The sequence below is a fragment of the Lithobates pipiens genome, unplaced genomic scaffold (genome assembly GCF_037356315.1).
Source record: "Lithobates pipiens isolate NorthernLeopardFrog02 unplaced genomic scaffold, aLitPip1_a1.2 Scaffold_23, whole genome shotgun sequence".
Taxonomy (NCBI): domain Eukaryota; kingdom Metazoa; phylum Chordata; class Amphibia; order Anura; family Ranidae; genus Lithobates; species Lithobates pipiens.
In genome coordinates, this window is record NW_027507785.1 from 176,777,981 (window position 1) to 176,796,644 (window position 18,664).

At 44.6% G+C, this 18,664-nt stretch overlaps 1 protein-coding gene across 1 annotated transcript in view; it reads right to left on the bottom strand.

Moving 5' to 3' along the window:
• Positions 1 to 18,664, bottom strand: part of PRG4 (proteoglycan 4) — a 181,296-nt gene that overhangs the window by 109,955 nt on the left and 52,677 nt on the right. Inside the window, exon 3 of the mRNA XM_077452652.1 lies at positions 11,699 to 11,815. Within this exon, the coding sequence (XP_077308778.1) occupies positions 11,699 to 11,815 (117 nt within the window). The remainder of the gene's footprint in view (positions 1 to 11,698; positions 11,816 to 18,664) is intronic.

An 18,664-nucleotide genomic window follows, 5' to 3' on the forward strand; every position in this document is an offset into this window, starting at 1 on the left:
TGGACAGGGCGGTCAGCGGTAAGGTGCATATTACCGCTGACTCATGGTCCAGCAGGCATGGACAGGGACGTTACCTGTCTTTCACGGCCCATTGGGTCACTCTTCTGGCTGCTGGGAAGGATGCAGGACAAGGTGCAGTAGTGTTGGAGGTTGTTCCGCCACCACGCCTCCAAAATGCTACTATTGGTTGTGACACAGCTCTCTCCTCCACCCCCTCCTCTTCTTCTTCCTCCATGGCCTCTTCCAGTGCTCTGTCCTCAGAACCAGCGGTGCTCCGTAGGCGTTGCAGGGCCTACGCAAGTACGCAGGCAAAACGATGCCATGCCGTGCTTGCGCTGGTTTGTTTGGGGGACAGGAGCCACACTGGGGCGGATGTTTTGTCAGCTCTGCAGGGGCAGGCCGAGAGGTGGTTGACGCCACGCCAGCTTAAGCCAGGAATGGTGGTTTGTGACAATGGCACCAACCTCCTCTCTGCCCTCCGACAGGGACAACTGACCCATGTGCCCTGTGTAGCTCACGTCCTTAACCTGGTGGTGCAGTGGTTCTTGGGCAGGTACCCCGGCTTACAGGATGTCCTGAAGCAGGCCAGGAAAGTCTGTGTGCATTTCCGCCGATCATTTAATGCCTGTGCTTGGCTGGCTGAGCTCCAAAAGGAGTTGAACCTGCCCAAGAACCGCCTTATATGTGACATGCCCACCAGATGGAACTCAACATTGGCCATGCTGCAGCGGCTGCACACGCAGCAGAGGGCCATCAATGAGTACCTGTGCGACTACGGCACCAGGACAGGGTCAGGGGAGCTTGGTTTTTTCTCACCACGCCAGTGGGGCATGATCAGGGATGCATGCACTGTCCTGTCACCGTTTGAGGAGGCCACAAGGATGGTGAGCAGTGACAGTGCATGCATCAGTGACACTGTACCTCTTGTCCACCTCTTGGAGCATACGCTGCGTGGAATAATGGACAGGGCACTTGAGGCAGAACAGAGGCAGGAAGAGGAGGACTTCCTTGCCTCTCAAGGCCCCCTTTATCCAGACAGTGTTCCTGCTGTGCCACCCATCACACAGGAAGAGGATGAGGAGGAGGAGGATGATTGTGTCAGCATGGAGGTGGAGGCTGGCACTCAGCATCAGCAGCAGCAGTCTTATAGGGATGATTTACAGTCCCAAGAAATACGTGGACTTGTACATGGCTGGGAGGAGGTAGCTGCGGATCATGTTGTCCTTAGTGACCCAGAGGACTCCGGACCGAATGCCTCAGCTAACCTACGCTGCATGGCCTCCCTGATCCTGCAAAGCCTGCGGAAGGATCCTCGTATTCTTCGGATCAAGGAGAGGGACCATTACTGGCTGGCCACTCTCCTTGATCCACGGTACAAGGGTAAGGTTGCCGACCTTATCTTGCCATCGCAGAGGGAGCAGAGGATGAGACATCTCCGGGAGGCCTTGCAGAAAGCTCTGTGCAACGCGTTCCCAGAGACTGGGAGGTTACAAACTCCTGGTCCTGGACAACGTGTTGCTGAGGCATCGGTCAGAAGGAGCGGTGGAGAAGGTGGCCGTCTGACTGATGCTTTCAGACAATTTTTTAGTCCGCAGCCCCAAGGTATGATTGGTTCCAGCACCCATTGCCAGCGTCTGATTTACATGGTGCAGGAATACCTAGGGGCAAGGTCAGACTTGGACACCTTTCCCACCGAAAATCCTCTGGCTTACTGGGTCTTGAGGATGGATCACTGGCCAGAGCTTGCACAGTATGCAATTGAGCTACTGGCCTGTCCTGCATCCAGCGTTCTTTCGGAACGCACCTTCAGTGCTGCTGGTGGCTTTGTTACCGATCACAGGGTGCGCCTGTCCACCGAATCAGTTGATCGACTGACCTTCATCAAGATGAATCAGTCTTGGATCACCCACAGCTACCAAGCACCTGAAGCTGATGTAACCGAATAATTTTTTTTGAAATACCACATCCCTTCAAGACTGCCTATGCTGATGCTGAGTGACTGTCCTGTTATGTTGATTGTCTATCCTCTTCCTCCTCCGCTGATATGTTGGAAGAACATTTTTGGTTCTGGGTGATGCCAGCAGCCCAATTTTTCTGCCCCTGTTTAACAGGGGCGTTTAATTACAATTTTTGATGCAATGCTTTGCAGCAGGGCTAATTCCTGCAATAAAACTAGAGTATATGGCAGAGGTTGCAGTGTGGTGGCACCAGCACCAGTGCCTAAGGCCCAATTTTTCTGCCCCTGTTTAACAGGGGCGTTTAAGTACAATTTTTGATGCAATGCTTTGCAGCAGGGCTAATTCCTGCAATAAAACTAGAGTATATGGCAGAGGTTGCAGTGTGGTGGCACCAGCACCAGTGCCTAAGGCCCAATTTTTCTGCCCCTGTTTAACAGGGGCGTTTAAGTACAATTTTTGATGCAATGCTTTGCAGCAGGGCTAATTCCAGCAAAAAAACTAGAGTATATGGAAGAGGTTGCAGTGTGGTGGCACCAGCAGCAGTGCCTAAGGCCAAATTTTTCTGCCCCTGTTTAACAGGGACATGTAATTACAATTCTTGATATAATATTTCACAGGAGGGCCCCTTCCTGTGCCCACCCAGAGTAACGGTGAGGACTTATAGTGTTGTGGCACCAGCACCACAACCACCAAAGGTCAATTTTTCTACCACTGTTCAACAATGGCATGTAATTACAATTCTTGATATAATCGTTCACAGCAGGGCGCTCCAGCGCCCACCAAGAGTCACTTTGAGGGCTTACAATGTTGTGGCAAAACCAACACCTTGTTCGGCCATTTCTGCAGAGCATATAGGGCAGGCCCCTACTTTCAAACATCCAACTTACAAACATCTCCTACTTGCAAACGCAAGGAGACAGCAGCAAGTGAGATGAAAAAAGATGGACGACAAAACAAATTATACAGGGGTGATAACCCTTCCCTATGTTTTCCATAAAGCTTAAAAATAGTTTTTTTGACTGGAGCTACACTTTAAAAATGTACCAGTTGAAAATTACAAACAGATTCAACTTAACACAACAAACCTACACAGTCCCTGTCTTGTTTGCACCGCCTGTATACTGCTGTTCTGAGTATATAGGGCCTGGGGGCCACACGCATTTCCTTTTTTTAATATGGGTACAGGGTTCCCCTTAATATGCGTACAAGACCCAAATAGGCTGGTAATGGGCAGGGAGGGCTACCCATGCCATTTTTCTGAATGATTTTCAACCATATTGCAGGAACCAGATATAACATTAAAACCGCAAGCAGTTTTAAATGGTGTTATTTCCGTTAAATGTCATTTTGTGCAGGGACTGTTCTAAACACGGGAAACACGTGGCACTTCACAGGCATACTACAGACACCCCACATGCACCATATTTAAAGGAATATTTCACTTTTTTTTTTCACTTTAATCGTCATTAAAATCAGTGCTCCCGCAAAAACGGCCGTTTTTAAAACTTTTTTTTGCATTGACCCATGTCCCCTGGGGCAGGAGCCAGGTCTCTAAACCCTTTTTAGGACAGTATCTTGCATATTAGCCGTTAAAATTAGCACTTTCCATTTCGAACGTTCGAGTCCCATAGACTTCAATGGGGTTCTAACGTTCGTAACGAACGTGGGGTCCGTTCGAAAGTTCTGGTGCGAACCGAACCGGGGGGTGTTCGGCTCATCCCTATTCTATACTAATGAACTGCCACCTAGTGGCTAAAAACATTTATTGCATATAAAATATTATTTCATAGAAAATACTGATTGCAAAAACTCAATGAAACAATTCAATTCAAAATCCACATTGAGACTGTGGAACCAAGGTTTGAATTTTATTAGACCCCTTCCAGTAGCTATGATATTTCTCAATGCCCCAGAACATTAATCGGTTGGGGTCTTTATTGTAAACCTCTCTTAAGTGTTTGGATAGAAAATATTTTTAATATTATGTATTCTTCTAGAAAGGTTTCTTTTTGTGCATCCAATATACTGCAAGCGTCAAGGGCATTGTATGCAATAGACTACCCTTTTCATTTTAACAAGCAGGTTACCAGGAAACGTTATGTAGCGTCCATCATCCGTCCAGAGCTGTCCTGCCTCTGATGTTGCAACCTGTGTAGGTAGGAGATGAAAAAGAGCTATGCATCTGCTGTGAAGGATGTGGGGGAAGCTGAGGAAGATGCGAAGGGGTGGGGGGGCCAAGGACAGGAATCTGGAGGAAGCGGTGATGTAAAGGTGGGGGAGCTGAGGACAGGAATGTGAAGGAGGAGGGGGAGTGATACAAAGGGGCAGGGGGATGATGACAGGAATGTGAAGGTGGAGGGTGAGTGATACAAATGGGGAGGGGGATGATGGCAGGAATCTGATGGGGGTGATATGAAGGAGGGCTGAGTTCAGTAATGTGAAGGAGGAGTGGTGATATAAAGGCAGGGGCTGTGAACAAGAATGTAAAGGGGGTGAGGAGGAGAGGGGGTGATATAAAGTGTGGGGGGGGGGGGGGGGTGAGGACAGGAATATGAAGGAGGAGGAGGGTGATATAAAACATAGGAATAAAGATATACAGGATATTGATTTCACCGACTATTACTTTAGACTATAACAGGCAGCACAAAAAGGTTAAAAAATTGTAAAATAAAACCCTGCCCAATTTTGAAGGCGGATAATGATCTGGGTAAGATACAACCAGACATATCAATATTTGTATATAAGAAAACATCTTGATGGATAAAATGGTAAAATTAGTAATAGATCCCCCCCCCCCCCCTCCCCAAATAGTAAGAATGTATCTTTTTTACACAAAAACAAAGTGGAAGTTGCCAACGCTGTACAAGAACAATAGGAAACATAAAAAAAATAGAAAATAGTTAATATCAGAAGTCACCAGGAGAGAATATGAAATAAAAAAATGTATAACGTGCGATACAGAAGGGCTAGTGTAACGCAATGGTCATCAACCCTGTCCCCAGGGCCCACTAACAGGCCAGATTTGCAAGATAACTGAAATACATCACAGGTGATCTCATTTGCTGCTCAGTGATTGCAGTATTCTAGTCTGCATCTCCCCAAGGTAATACATAAAATCTGGCCTGTTAGGGGGCCCTGAGGACAGGGTTGATGACCACTGGTGTAATGCATACAAAGCCCTTGCGGCTTGCAGCATATTGGGCGCACAAAAAGAAAACCTTCTAGAAAAATACAGGAACATGACCACGTCACTGTAGATTATAAAAAACATTTTCAACCCAAACACTTTAGAGAGTTCCACAATAAAGACCCCACAGGATTAATGTCCTGGGGCATTGAGAAATGTTATAGCCACTAGAGGGGGTCTAATAAAATTAATAATAATACAATTACCCAAAAGAAGACAAGAGAGGATTATGAAATTAAAACTGGTTCTGAATGGTCTGAATATGGATTTTGAATTAAATTAATTCATTGAGGATTTTTGAGATTTTGTAGTCAGTATTTATTATTAGATAGGATTTTATATACAATATCAGTTTTTAACCAATAGATGACAGTTTTCTAGGTATAGAATAAAGGATATGAATAAATAATAATGTTTTATATATACTAATATAAATATATATATACAGTATTTCACAAAAGTGAATGCACCCTTCACATTTTTGTAAATATTTTATTTTATCTTTTCATGTGACAACACTGAAGAAATTACACTTTTCTACAATGTAAAGCAGTGAGTGCACAGCTTGTATAACAGTGCAAATTTGCCATTCTCTGAAAAAAAAACTCAACACACAGCCATTAATGTCTAAACTGCTGGCAACAAAAGCACACCCCCAGTGGTGGCCCGTGCTTTGTAGGCACACGGGTGCTGCTCCCCATCCCTATGCCACCTCCCTATCCATGCGCCCGGCCCCTTTCAGGATGCCAGACGCATGAACTCCTATGACGAGGACGGGAGGGGGTGTATTTTTTTGAAGCACCTGATTGGGCTCTAATAAGCTTCAAAATACGGTTGACTCGGGGTGCATAGAGTGCACCCTGATCCCACCCAATTGTGTGACCATAGCAAATGAATATTCGCTATTTTCACACCACAGTGTCTCCCCTCCAATCAGGAGGCAGGTCAGTGAGACCTGTTTCCTGATTGGCCAAAGTGCCAGGTGCCCCCATTGGATGCCCAGAGCTGTGGCAGAAGTGAGGCAGAGTGGAGGAAGATGCCTGGAGGAGACACAGGAGAAGAGGAGAGGGGGATACTTTGCTAAGTGCCACAAGCCACCTATGGGAGGGTGGGGGGATACTTTGCTAAGTGCCACGAGCCACCCGTGGGGGGTGGGGAGGGATACTTTGCTAAGTACTGCGAGCCACCTGCAGGGGGCTTACTTTGCTAAGTACTGTGAGCCACCCGTGGGGGGTGCTCTGAGTGTGTCGTCAGTGTTTCTGATGCTGAAACATATACTATCTATATACTATCTGTGGTGCCGATTTATATACTATGTGTGATGCTGATCTATATACTGTCTATTGTGCTGATCCATATACTTTCTGTGATGATGATCTATATACTATCTGTGATGCTAATCTATATACTATCTGTGATGCTGAACTATATACTATCTGTGATGAATATATATATAATGTGTCTGTGATGCTGAGCTATATACCCTATCTGTGAGGCTGAGCTGTATACTCTGTCCTGTGATTCTGGGGCTGTATACTCTGTCCTGTTGTTTTGGGGCTGTATAATCTGTCCTGTGATTTTGGTCTGTATACTCCTGACACTATGGATGATAGTAAGTGGATTCCAGGGGACGGAGTGGGCGAATTCTATAAGGGGTGGGAATTATGGGAAGTGGGAGAGGTCAAAAATTAAGCGTGGGGTCTGGTCCCCCATCCTAAAACTTCACCAGCCGCCACTGTATACTCCTAAGGGAAAATTTCCAAATTGAGCCCAAAGTGTCAATATTTTGTGTGGCCACCATTATTTTCCAGCACTGCCTTTACCCTCTTGGGCATGGAGTTCACCAGAGCTTCACAGGTTGCCTCTGGACTCCTCTTCCACTCCTCCATGACGACATCACAGAGTTGGTGGATGTTAGAGACCTTGCGCTCCCCCACCTTCCATTTTGAGGATGCCCCACCGAGGCTCACTAGAGTTTAGGTCTGGAGACATTCTTGGCAAGTCCATGAACTGCTTGTGAATGAGAGGATACGTGGGGAAAAGGGAGCAAGGGCTGACCCGAGGAACCCCTGCAAGAAGATGGCTGAGCAGACTGAAAATACCTACAACGGACACCAGAAGTAGCACCGTGAAACACCCCCCCAACCCCTGGCCTACCCATACCTGGTAATAGGAAGTGAGAGGGTGAGTGCCAAAAATACAAGTGATAGGAGAGGGAAAGCTGGCTGCCCGATGGATGTGATGGAGTAGGTGCCATGGCAATGAGCATCATCAACATGGAGACACCAAGACAGACTGGTCCCACCGGATGCGAACAGGTCATGCTTCAGCCTGAGACCTATCAACCAAGACCAAATCCTTAACCGATGAAGGAGAGTCAGACTCCAACCCAGGGAAATAAGTCCCATGGCATGTTACAGCCATGCCCAAGTGACTGAAGCCCCCCCCCCCACCTGGAACAGACCGGCAATCAGCAAAGATGACTGGAACGATGTCCCTGAGCAGTACTCCAGGCAACCTCCTAGACACAAGCTCGGAGCTGAGAGTGGAATCCAGAATCATGACGATGTCGCCCAAAAAAAACGACCACCTAAGGACCGTGGCTAGGACACACCCTGACTATACATCCCTGGGCGGTAACCAGGGCCTCAACACAACAGGACATCAATTGAAGAAAAATTGACGACTGCATCTGACCCAAGGGTGAACCCAGTGGCGAAACAATATCAACACCAATCCGCTAGCCCCCCAACAATGGCCGGGCTGAAGGAAGTGAGTGCAAGCACGGTCGATATTGGTATGGATGCCCAACCTAAAACACAAACTAGACAAATGACAGACAATCAGACATGAGAACAACAACGCCCCTCTGCCTACCTAAGAATGAAACATGAGCCGAAATGTCAAGACCACTGCGCGTACATGAACCTGATGAGTAACCTCGGGCTCACTTGCGCAGAGACAGGTAATTAACTGGAAACTCAGGGCTAGTGTACCCACAGGCCGTGGTGGGTAGTCGTAAGGATGTGGTGAATGAACATGCATCGTATGACGTATAGTATACGGGCGAGAAGATTGTGGACAACAATCAATTACCAAACAAAACCTCAACCCGTATGGATCTGTAGACGTGACAGATCCCGATGTGCGAGCCCTAGCTAACTGACCCCGGTACAAACACGAACACAGATACGATGAGACATGACAATCAATGAAGACAAACCTACCAGAGTATGTCATAAGTGAGCAACGCCCTTCTGAGAACTCTGAGGCCAAACACTGAGGTTGAAACACTATGACAGAAATGCTGGGCAGAAACGCTATGACAGAAATAGTGACAGAAAAAATGTCCTGACAACGCCATGACAGAAATGCTAAAAGTTAACCTGGGTAGAACAATATGACTGAAACCCAGGGCAGAACGCTATGACAGACATGCTGGCAGAACGCTATGACAGAACTCCAGGGGCAGAACAATGTGACAGAATACCTGGGGTGGGAACGCTATGACAGATAACCCTGGCAGAAACGCTATGGCAGATAACCTGGGGCGGAAACGCTATGACAGATAACCTGGGGTGGAAACGCTATGACAGATAACCTGGGGCGGAAATGCTATGACAGACATGCCGGGCAGAATGCTATGACAGGAAGCCAGGGGCAAAAACACTATGACGGACGGATCGATATGACGGAAATACTGGACCAAACGCTATGACAGATAACCTGGGGTGGAAACGCTATGACAGATAACCTGGGGCGGAAATGCTATGACAGACATGCCGGGCAGAATGCTATGACAGGAAGCCAGGGGCAAAAACACTATGACGGACGGATCGATATGACGGAAATACTGGACCAAACGCTATGACAGAAAAAGCTGGACTAAATGCTATGACCGAAAGCTGGACAGAACGCTATGACAGAAATGCTGGACAGAACGCTATGACAGAAATGCTGGACAGAACGCTATGACAGGAAAGCTAGATGGAATGCTATGACTGAGCATGCTGGACCAATCACTATGACAGAAATGCTGGGCCGAACGTTATGACAGAAAATGCTGGACAGAACGCTGTGACAGAAAAAGCTGGACTAAATGCTATGACCGAAACCTGGACAAAACGCTATGACCGAAATGCTGGACAGAACGCTATGACAGGAAAGCTAGATAGAATGCTATGACCGAGAATGCTGGACCAAACGCTGTGACAGAAAATGCTGGACAGAACGCTGTGACAGAAATGCTGGACAGAACGCTGTGACAGAAATGCTGGACAGGACGCTGTGACAGAAATGCTGGACAGAACGCTGTGACAGAAATGCTGGACAGAACGCTATGACAGAAATGCTGGACAGAAATGCTGGACAGAACGTTGTGACAGAAATGCTGGACCAAACGCTATGACAGAAATGCTGGACCAAACACTATGACAGAAATGCTGGACCGGACACTATGACAGAAATGCTGGACCGAACGCTATAACAGAAATGCTGGACCGAACGCTATGACAGAAAATGCTGGACCGAACGCTATGACAGAAATGCTGGGCAGAACGCTGTGACAGAAATGCTGGGCCGAACGTTGCGACAGAAAATGCTGGGCCGAACGTTGTGACAGAAAATGCTGGGCCGAACGCTATGACAGAAATGCTGGGCCGAATGCTGTGACAGAAATGCTGGGCAGAACGATGTGACAGAAAACACTGGCAGAACGATAAGACAGAAAACGCTGGCAGAATGCTATGACTGAAAACGCTGGCAGAACGCTATGACCGAAAACGCTGGTAGACCACTTTGACCGAAAACGCTGGCAGAACGCTATGACAGAAGACGCTGGCAGAACGCTATGACAGAAGACGCTGGCAAAACGCTATGACAGAAAATGCTGGAAAAACGCTATGACAGAAATCGCTAGCAAAACGCTATGACAGAAAAACGCTGGCAAAGCGCTATGACAGAAAACGCTGGCAGAAAACGCTATGACAGAATGCTACGACAGAAAATTGCTGATGGAAGCTACCACAGAGACACCCGGGCTGACCGCAATATAACACCAACCAAAGAAAACAACCAACAAGCAAAGCAGCAACCTGGGTGGACTGAGAGCCTCCATCACTGCAGCAGAGATGCCAGTCTGCGCTGCGGGGAGGAAAGGAGCAACAGGTGGGTGACAGCCCATCCCCCTTCTGAGCACCAGGACCCACAGAGAGATGCACAATTAGGCAGCTGGCCGGCCGATACCACCCCCCCCCCCCCCTCACATGAGCAAGGGGAGAGAGGATCCAGCGGCTGTCCGATCACCAGGCGGGCTCTCGGCAGCTCTGGCAACAGACATGCACGGGGAGCGGAGGCAGCGGTGGCCGACCACCCCCTCCCCCCTGTCACCATGCGAGCAAGGGGAGAGAGAAGCCAGCGGGCGGCCGACCACCAGGCGGGCTCCCAGCAGCCCCGCTGATCACACCCTCCCCCCCAGGGAGAATCAGCCGACGGCCGCCACGTGGAGCCCCTCCCCCACCGGACGAATCGGCAGGCGGACGGAGCACTACACACATGGGGAGAGAGAGGAGCTGGGGCGGCCGATCACCCCCCCTCTACCCACACTGGAAGAAACGGCGGGTGGGTGGACAGAGCAAACACATGGGGAGAGAGAGGAGCTGGGGGTGGCCGATCACCCCCCCTCTCCCCTTACACCGGAAAAATGGACGGACGGACAGAGCACGGCACCTGGGGAGAGAGAGGAGCTGGGGCGGCCTATCAGCCCCCACCCCCCCAAGAATCGGCAGGCCGCCACGTGGAACATGGTACCTGAGGAGAGGGCGGGCAGGGAGAGTGGAGGTGGAACATGACAGGAGAATGCACCCCCACTCCCCACCAGCATGAACGCAGAGAAGTGAGTGGTGGGGGATACATGGGCGGCCCTTCCCCCGTGAGCTGCTTCCACTTAGAAAACACCAACCCTGGTCCTGACAGAGGAGAAGGGTTAAATAGTCTCTCAGACTCCTCCCACAAATACAGGCTGGCCTACGGCCAGCCTTCCCACACAGGCAGAGCCAAATCAAGGTTGGGCTTCTACATTTGTCAAAGGAGGCTACTCATTTGGTTCAGCCATGACCACATGCTGTGCTTAGCAGATGACCATCCCAAGATACTTGCTCCAGTTTACCCTTATTCCTTATATTCTGGCTTTCTGTGAAGTGCCCTTTGGGTAGACAGCACATACACTCCTAGAGGTTGACTCCTAGAGGTTGATGAGGTTTTATATATACCTAACTACTTTTTATTTGTTGGAAGACATGTATGGCCTGCCCTGTCTGGTGGTCTTTTTTGTGTTTCCAGACTGAAACTCTATTTTTGGTAGATAAGCATGGCAAGATTTTAGAGAAAGCTGTTCATGCCTGTTGTGAACTTACCTGTTATCAAGCTTTGGCCTAAGTTCCCACACAAGATTTGAAATATTTGGGCTTAATGTATTTTCATACCATTTCATTTCATAAAGATGTACACAAATATTTTCTACTATTAAAACAAAAAATTTGTATGAATTACTTACTCGCACAATGTTCTTCATAGTCCGGGCAGCATTTTCCATAGCCTACACAGCTCGCATCACAATCACATGTCTGTCCTCTAATAAAACCCTCATGGCATCGTCCTTGGCATGAGCCTTCTGTGTAAAAGTCAGTAAAGAATTTTCAAATTTAGCCACAATTTTTAGTTGGGCCATCAATACTTCTGATATAGCCACTCATTAGTGGTCTTTAAGCTCTGGTAAAATTTATTTATAGCTAAGCCTTTTTATTTAAATTTGAATAGATTAAGTAAGGAATAAAACAGTATGGCAACAACCAAGCATAATCACCAGACAAAACAATAAGAAACTTGACAGAGATTCCAAACCTTCCTTATTCTACCCAAAAAAGTTTTCTGAAGTGTTTTTTTTCTCTGAGATGTCTAATTTATGAGGGTTGAATGAAATGTAATGCCTCCACTATGCTCTTTCATAAACAGATAGCAGCACTAATAGGCGAACAGGTATGGAAATGTTTTGCAGGTTCTCCTTTGCCACTTTTTGTTGGTGGTAGATTATTATGGTGAATATTTTTTGCTACTCTCTGTAAATCATACTCCTGTACTAAGCCCACATAAATATAATTTAAGCAACATTTTGTGATTAATTTCTTAGCAGCAAACTGTGTTGCTTCAATCACAATTCTGTATGCATGATGTTTATTTTGAAGTGAGCGCCTTGTGTCTCTGGGCCAAAAAGATGCAAATATGTAAAGAAGAGTACATTCGAGTTGTATGGCAAACAATGGTTTGGTCATCCTGTGACAACGTCTGATGAGCTTCACAGGTAACATGTTGTGAAATAATTAAAGTGGATGTAAACTCTCACATATACCCATTGAAGTGAACAGCCTCAGATGATATACAGAGGTGAAACAAATCTCCCTACAGAAGTTCTACATGCATATCTACTGTCTTCAGCTTTCTAGACTCTTTAGAAAGTGCACATTGTGTTAGAAATTTTTCTTCCTGTTTCAGCAGTGGGAGGGGTGTCTGAGCATACACTTTGTGTGATCTAAATGGAGGAAAAGCATGCACCCCCTCCCCCACCCTCCATATAGGCAAAGGGATGAAGAAACTTGCAGAGCTGTGCTTTGAATAGACATGCTCTCTATTTATCTGTCTCTAAGTTACGTCCCAGAGACTGATTTCAAGCTGCTTTTATCTCCTGTGTTGGAGAGTTTGTCAGAAGTTATCATGCTGGCAACAGCAAAAAGACATGGGACTTAGGGCTTTGGAGAGAGTTAAGTAAACACTACAGATATATGTGCCCAGGTCAGATTTCATGAATGGGGTTTACAACCACTTTAAGAACAATTGGTGATTCACTCAGCAAAAACACAGGCACCTCAGGGCCTACAAAATGTTGATACATATTCTCGAAATCAGATTTAATGCCTGAATGTGCTCCCTGGATATGAGGCTCCTTGATGCAACTAGTCTGCAAAAAAAACACATTTGTGGTTTCTACATACTCATTAGGAGCAGTAGAATGTGTTTTGGGGTGTAATTGTAAGTATGCTCATGCTGTGTGTTAGAAATAACTTGTTAAATTTACAACTTTGTGAAACAAAATCTAAAAACTGTGGCAAATTAGAACTTAAACAACTTAAACAAAAACACATGACATGGTCTCTTACTACCTACTTTTGAAAAAGGAGTATTTTTTTTTAACTGTCCTGGCCTGAATAAGCGTTATGGCAGTGAGAAGATCAGGGTTGATATTTTTCAAATGTATATACCAAATTTTGTTGACTCTATAAATTTCATACAGACTCAAGATTATATACTTTGTTTTGTTTTTTAATCAAAAGTAATTGGACACAGTGCTGCATGACCGAGTGACTATGTAGTAACATAATATACATAATTAAAGGGCAAATTTTGAGAATTATTTCTGTATTTATTCAAATAATATATTTACAGCTAGTCACAAGTAATTGCATGGAGGCATTACTTTTTATTCAAACCTTGTATAAAATATGAATGGCAACCACAAAAACTGAATCAAACAGCCTAGAAAACCTGCTGTTCAGAGGTGGGTATATCATGTAATATCATAGCTATCTGTTACACTGCTTACACTGGACCTACCTGTAGTTCAGATGAAAGTCCTCCAGCAGCACCAACAGTGTATCACATATGGTGGGAGTACAAGACTTTTTATGCGGTAATTACAATAAAATATCTACAATTTATACATATATGTAAGCATAGCTGAATAAAGTTTACATGTCTGCCAGAAAGTTTTTTTGTTGTTGTTTTTTTAACCCCAGTTATTATACTTATAATTTGTTGTTGTAATAGTATCCTCAATTGCAGTTACATGAAATAGTAAAAACATAGGGACACCACTCTTTTGGCCATACTTCTCATGTGAGTCACAGAAATGCACTCAGTTCTTCTTTCCTGTGACTTAAGTAACGTCTGTTGTCAGCCAACATCATTCAGCCAGTCCTGGCTCTGGAGAGATCCCTACGTTCATGTCGGCATCTACCCAAATGCCTGGACCAGCAGCTGACTTAGCCTCTCAGCATGCTGCTGAAAGGCTTGGCCAGCAGCTACTGCTCCCTCCACAGCCCAGCTTTCCAGTGAGCACTGGAAAGGCAGAGCAGAGATCTGGTGACTGATAGTCCCCGGGTCCCTGCTCACTGAAGACCGAGAACTGAGCAATCAGGGATGTTTGCACACTCAGTACTTGGTCTAGAGGCCATATTCATGCCGCTTGAAATTTTCCACATTTTGTCATGTTACAGACAAAAACGTAAAAGTATTTTATTGGGATTTTATGTGATAGACCAAAACAGTGACACATAATTACAAAGTGGAAGGAAAAAGATAAATGGTTTTCAACATTTTGTACAAATAAATATCTGAAAATGATGGCGTTGATTTGTATTCAGCCCCCCTGGGTCAATACTTTGTAGAACCACTTTTCGCTGCAATTACAGCTGCAAGTTTTTTGGGTATGTCTCTACCGGCTTTGCACATCTAGAGGGTGAAATTTTTGCCCAGTCTTCTTTGCAAAATAGCTCAAGCTTTGTCAGATTGAATGGAGAGCATGTGTGAACAGAATTTTTTAAGTCTTGCCACAGATTCTCAATTTGTTTTAGATCTGAACTTTGACTCTGCCTTTCTAACACATGAATATGCTTTGAGCTAAACCATTCCATTGGAGTTCTGGCTGTATGTTTAGGGTAGTTGTCCTGCTGGAATGTGAACCTTCGCCCCAGTCTCAAGTTTTCTTCTAAGATTTCCCTGTGTTTGGCTCCATCTATCTTCCCATCAACTCTGACCAGCTTCCCTGTCCCTGCGGAAGAAAAGCATCCCCACAACATGATGCTGCCACCACCATGTTTCATGGTGGGAATGATGTTCAGGGTGATGTGCAGTTTTAGTTTTCTCACACACATAGCATTTTGCTTTTAGGCCAAAAAGTTTCATGTTGGTCTCATCTGACCAGAGCACCTTCTTTCGCATGTTTGCTGTGCCCCCCACATGGCTTCTCACAAACTGCAAACGGACTTCTTATGGCTTTCTTTCAACAATGACTTTCTTCTTGCCACTCTTCCATAAAAGCCCGATTTGGGGAGTGCACGACTAATAGTTGTCCTGTAAACAGATTCTCCCACCTGAACTATGGATCTCTGCAGCTTCTCCAGGGTTGCTATGGACTTCTTGGTTGCTTCTCTGATTAATGCTCTCCTTGCCCATCCTGTCAGTTTAGGTGGATGGCCATGTCTTGGTAGGTTTGCAGTTGTGCCATACTCTTTCCATTTTTGGATGATGGATTTTTTTTTTTTTTAAATCGTCTTTATTATTTTCTTATATAAAATTCAGCAAACAATTACATTCAGTCCTGAAGCATTGAGGTTTACACAGATCCCCCAATGTCTTCACATTTACATGCGTACTTTTCCACTTCATATCTATAACAATATTAGGTAGTGGCCCGAGAGGTGGGGATATTTGGGGGAGAGTCAACCTGTGTGTAGGAGAGGGAAAAAAAAAAAAAAAAAAAAAATTGGGGAGGTTTAAATTTCTCCCCTGTGTTATTTCCCTTCTTTATGTGTTTTTTTGTGCCCTTGTGATTCCTTTTATTTATATATTTAAAAAAAAAAAAAAAAAAAAAAAAAAAAAAGGAGAGTTTCTTTTTAATAAAAAAATAATAATCTTTTCTCCTTTAATCATTATTACGTGCTTTTATTCCGTTTGTGTCCCCTTAGTGTGTTGTGTTTTGTGCTTAGGAAAGTCCTCAGCTTTCCTTTATGTTTCCTAATAATTGTGTTGTTTGTTTTGGTGTCTCCCCCACTGGTTGTCTCTCCTCCTACCCCCCTCCCCTAGACCCTTCCAATTATATTTCCATCATTTATTCACTTCCCATATACCTTAAAACATACTACAAACAACAAAATTTATAAGTTGTGGTTCGGATTCAAATTTCCCCTTTACCCTTTCTGCGATGTACCTTTGGAGGACACGAGCTTGCGCAGCAGCTTTTTGATTTTTCTCTTTCCCTTCCTTTCTCCCTCTCCCTATCAGGGATCTCTGGGTGATTCCGGAGGGATTATCAAAATTTTTTAATCTGGTATAACTTACTCTTTCTCTATTTCTCGGGAGTTATGCTTCCAGCCCGCCCATATATTTTTATATTTTTCTTGTTGTTCTTTTATATCATATATCCCTTTTTCAGCTTCCATTATTTTATCTACCTCCCCCTTCCATTCCAATAGAGTGGGACATGTTTTCTGCTTCCAATATCTAGGTATTAGTATTTTGGCTGCATTCAGCAGATGTGGTATGACTCCTTTTTTATAAGATTTAATGGATCCTTCTGTCCCATGAAACAGATATTGTAAGGGTGTCATTTCTATTGATTTTGCTGTTATCCTCTCTATCCATTTAGCCACTCCCTCCCAAAAGATCCTAATTTTTGGGCAGTCCCACCATATGTGAAGGTATGTCCCCTTATCCTTACATCCTCTCCAGCAGTGCCCGTCCGCTGTTGGGTATATCTCTGCTATTCTGGCTGGGGTTCGGTACCATCTAGCTATAAACTTATATGACATTTCTTGTATTGCTGCGCTTATTGAAGTCTCATGCGTCATTTCCATAAGTTTTTTTATTTGTGTTGGTCTAAATGTGCATCTTAATTCTTTCTCCCACTCTCTTATAAAGTAGGGAATTGTGCTACTTTGTTCACTAAGAACTAATTTATACATCTGGGATAGCAAATTATTTGGTTTTTCTATTTTCATACACATCTTCTCGTATGTCGTAAGGGAGCTCAGAGGTCTTACTTGGGGTTCTAATTTATTAAAAAAATCTCTCATTTGGTAATATCTCCATCTTGACATGTATATTTCTCCTTGTGATGATATTAATTCTGTTAAGGGGAGTAAACTTCCTAATGGAGCGTATCTTAGGCACCTTGTATTTCCCCCTGAGCCCCAAGAACCTAATGCTCCCTTTTCTTCCCCCGGTGGAAACCATGGATATCCCCCTAATGGGGCCAGTGGTGATGTACGTGGAGCATATTTTCCATTTTTGTTCATTCTGTCCCATACTGCTAACGTATTCCGTGTTAGTGGTGATGTCCACTTTGCTAAAGCTCTATTCGTGGCCTGTATCCATGGGGCCCCTGCTAGATTCCTGCCCGCCATGCTTTCTTCTACCGAAACCCATGCCTTATTTAAGGAGTCATGGCACCAGTTTAGTATTCGTACCATAGACATTGCTTTATAATACATAAAGACATCTGGAAGCCCTATTCCACCTTCCTTCTTATTTCTACGCAGGATATCATATGCTATTCTAGGATTTTTATCGTTCCATATAAAGGATATAAACATTTTACGTATTCTCTTAAAAAAGACCTGAGGTACTGCTATAGGTACAGTATTTAAGATATATATTATTCTAGGTAATATATTCATTTTCAGAGTGTTTATCCTTCCAAACCATGTCAGTGAATAACCCTTCCATCTATTTAGATCTTTAGTTATTTCTGTTATTAGAGTTCCATAATTAAGTTCATATAAAGATTTAGCCTCCGCCGTAATATGTACTCCTAAATAATATAATGATTTTTTTTCCCATTTAAATGGAAGGTTATCCTTCATTACCATTGTCATCAATGGGGGTACATGACAGGGTAATATTATAGATTTTTCCATGTTTATTTTAAAATTGGACATTTTCCCATATCTCTGGACCTCCTCCATTAGTGCCATTATTGATCCCTGTGGTTCTGAAAGATAGAATAGTAGGTCATCAGCATATGCTGATACCTTATGCTCCTCAGATCCTATTCTTATCCCTTTTATTCTCTTATTTTCTCTCACCCTGCACAGAAATGGTTCCAGAGTCAAGGCAAATAGTATTGGGGACAGGGGGCACCCCTGTCTTGTTCCATTTCGTATATCGAAGCATCCTGATAGAGTACCATTTACCTTCACTCTTGCCCTGGGTTTGGCATATAGGGCTTCTATCCATCCCATCATTCGATCTCCCATACCTATTGCTCTCAGCACTTCTTTCATGAAGTCCCAGTCCACTCTATCAAATGCCTTTTCGGCATCCATTGATAGTATTGTCCTGGGTAATCTATCTGGGCCATTTTGCATCCAATATAGTATATGTAAGGCTCGAATGGTGTTATCTTTGGTTTCTCTGCCTTTCATGAAACCCGTTTGGTCACGATGGACCAATTGTGTTACCTCTTCTTGTATTCTAGTCGCTATGATTTTTGCCATTAATTTAGTATCTGAATTAAGCAATGATATGGGTCTGTAATTAGCACATTCCTGTGGGTCCTTCCCTGGTTTCGGTAAAACTGTTATGTATGCTAGCAGTGCTTCTGAGGACATTGGGTTAGAGGCAGTAATATTATTGAAATATCTACACAAAGGTATTTCTAAAATTTGGGCAAACTTTTTATAGTATGCAT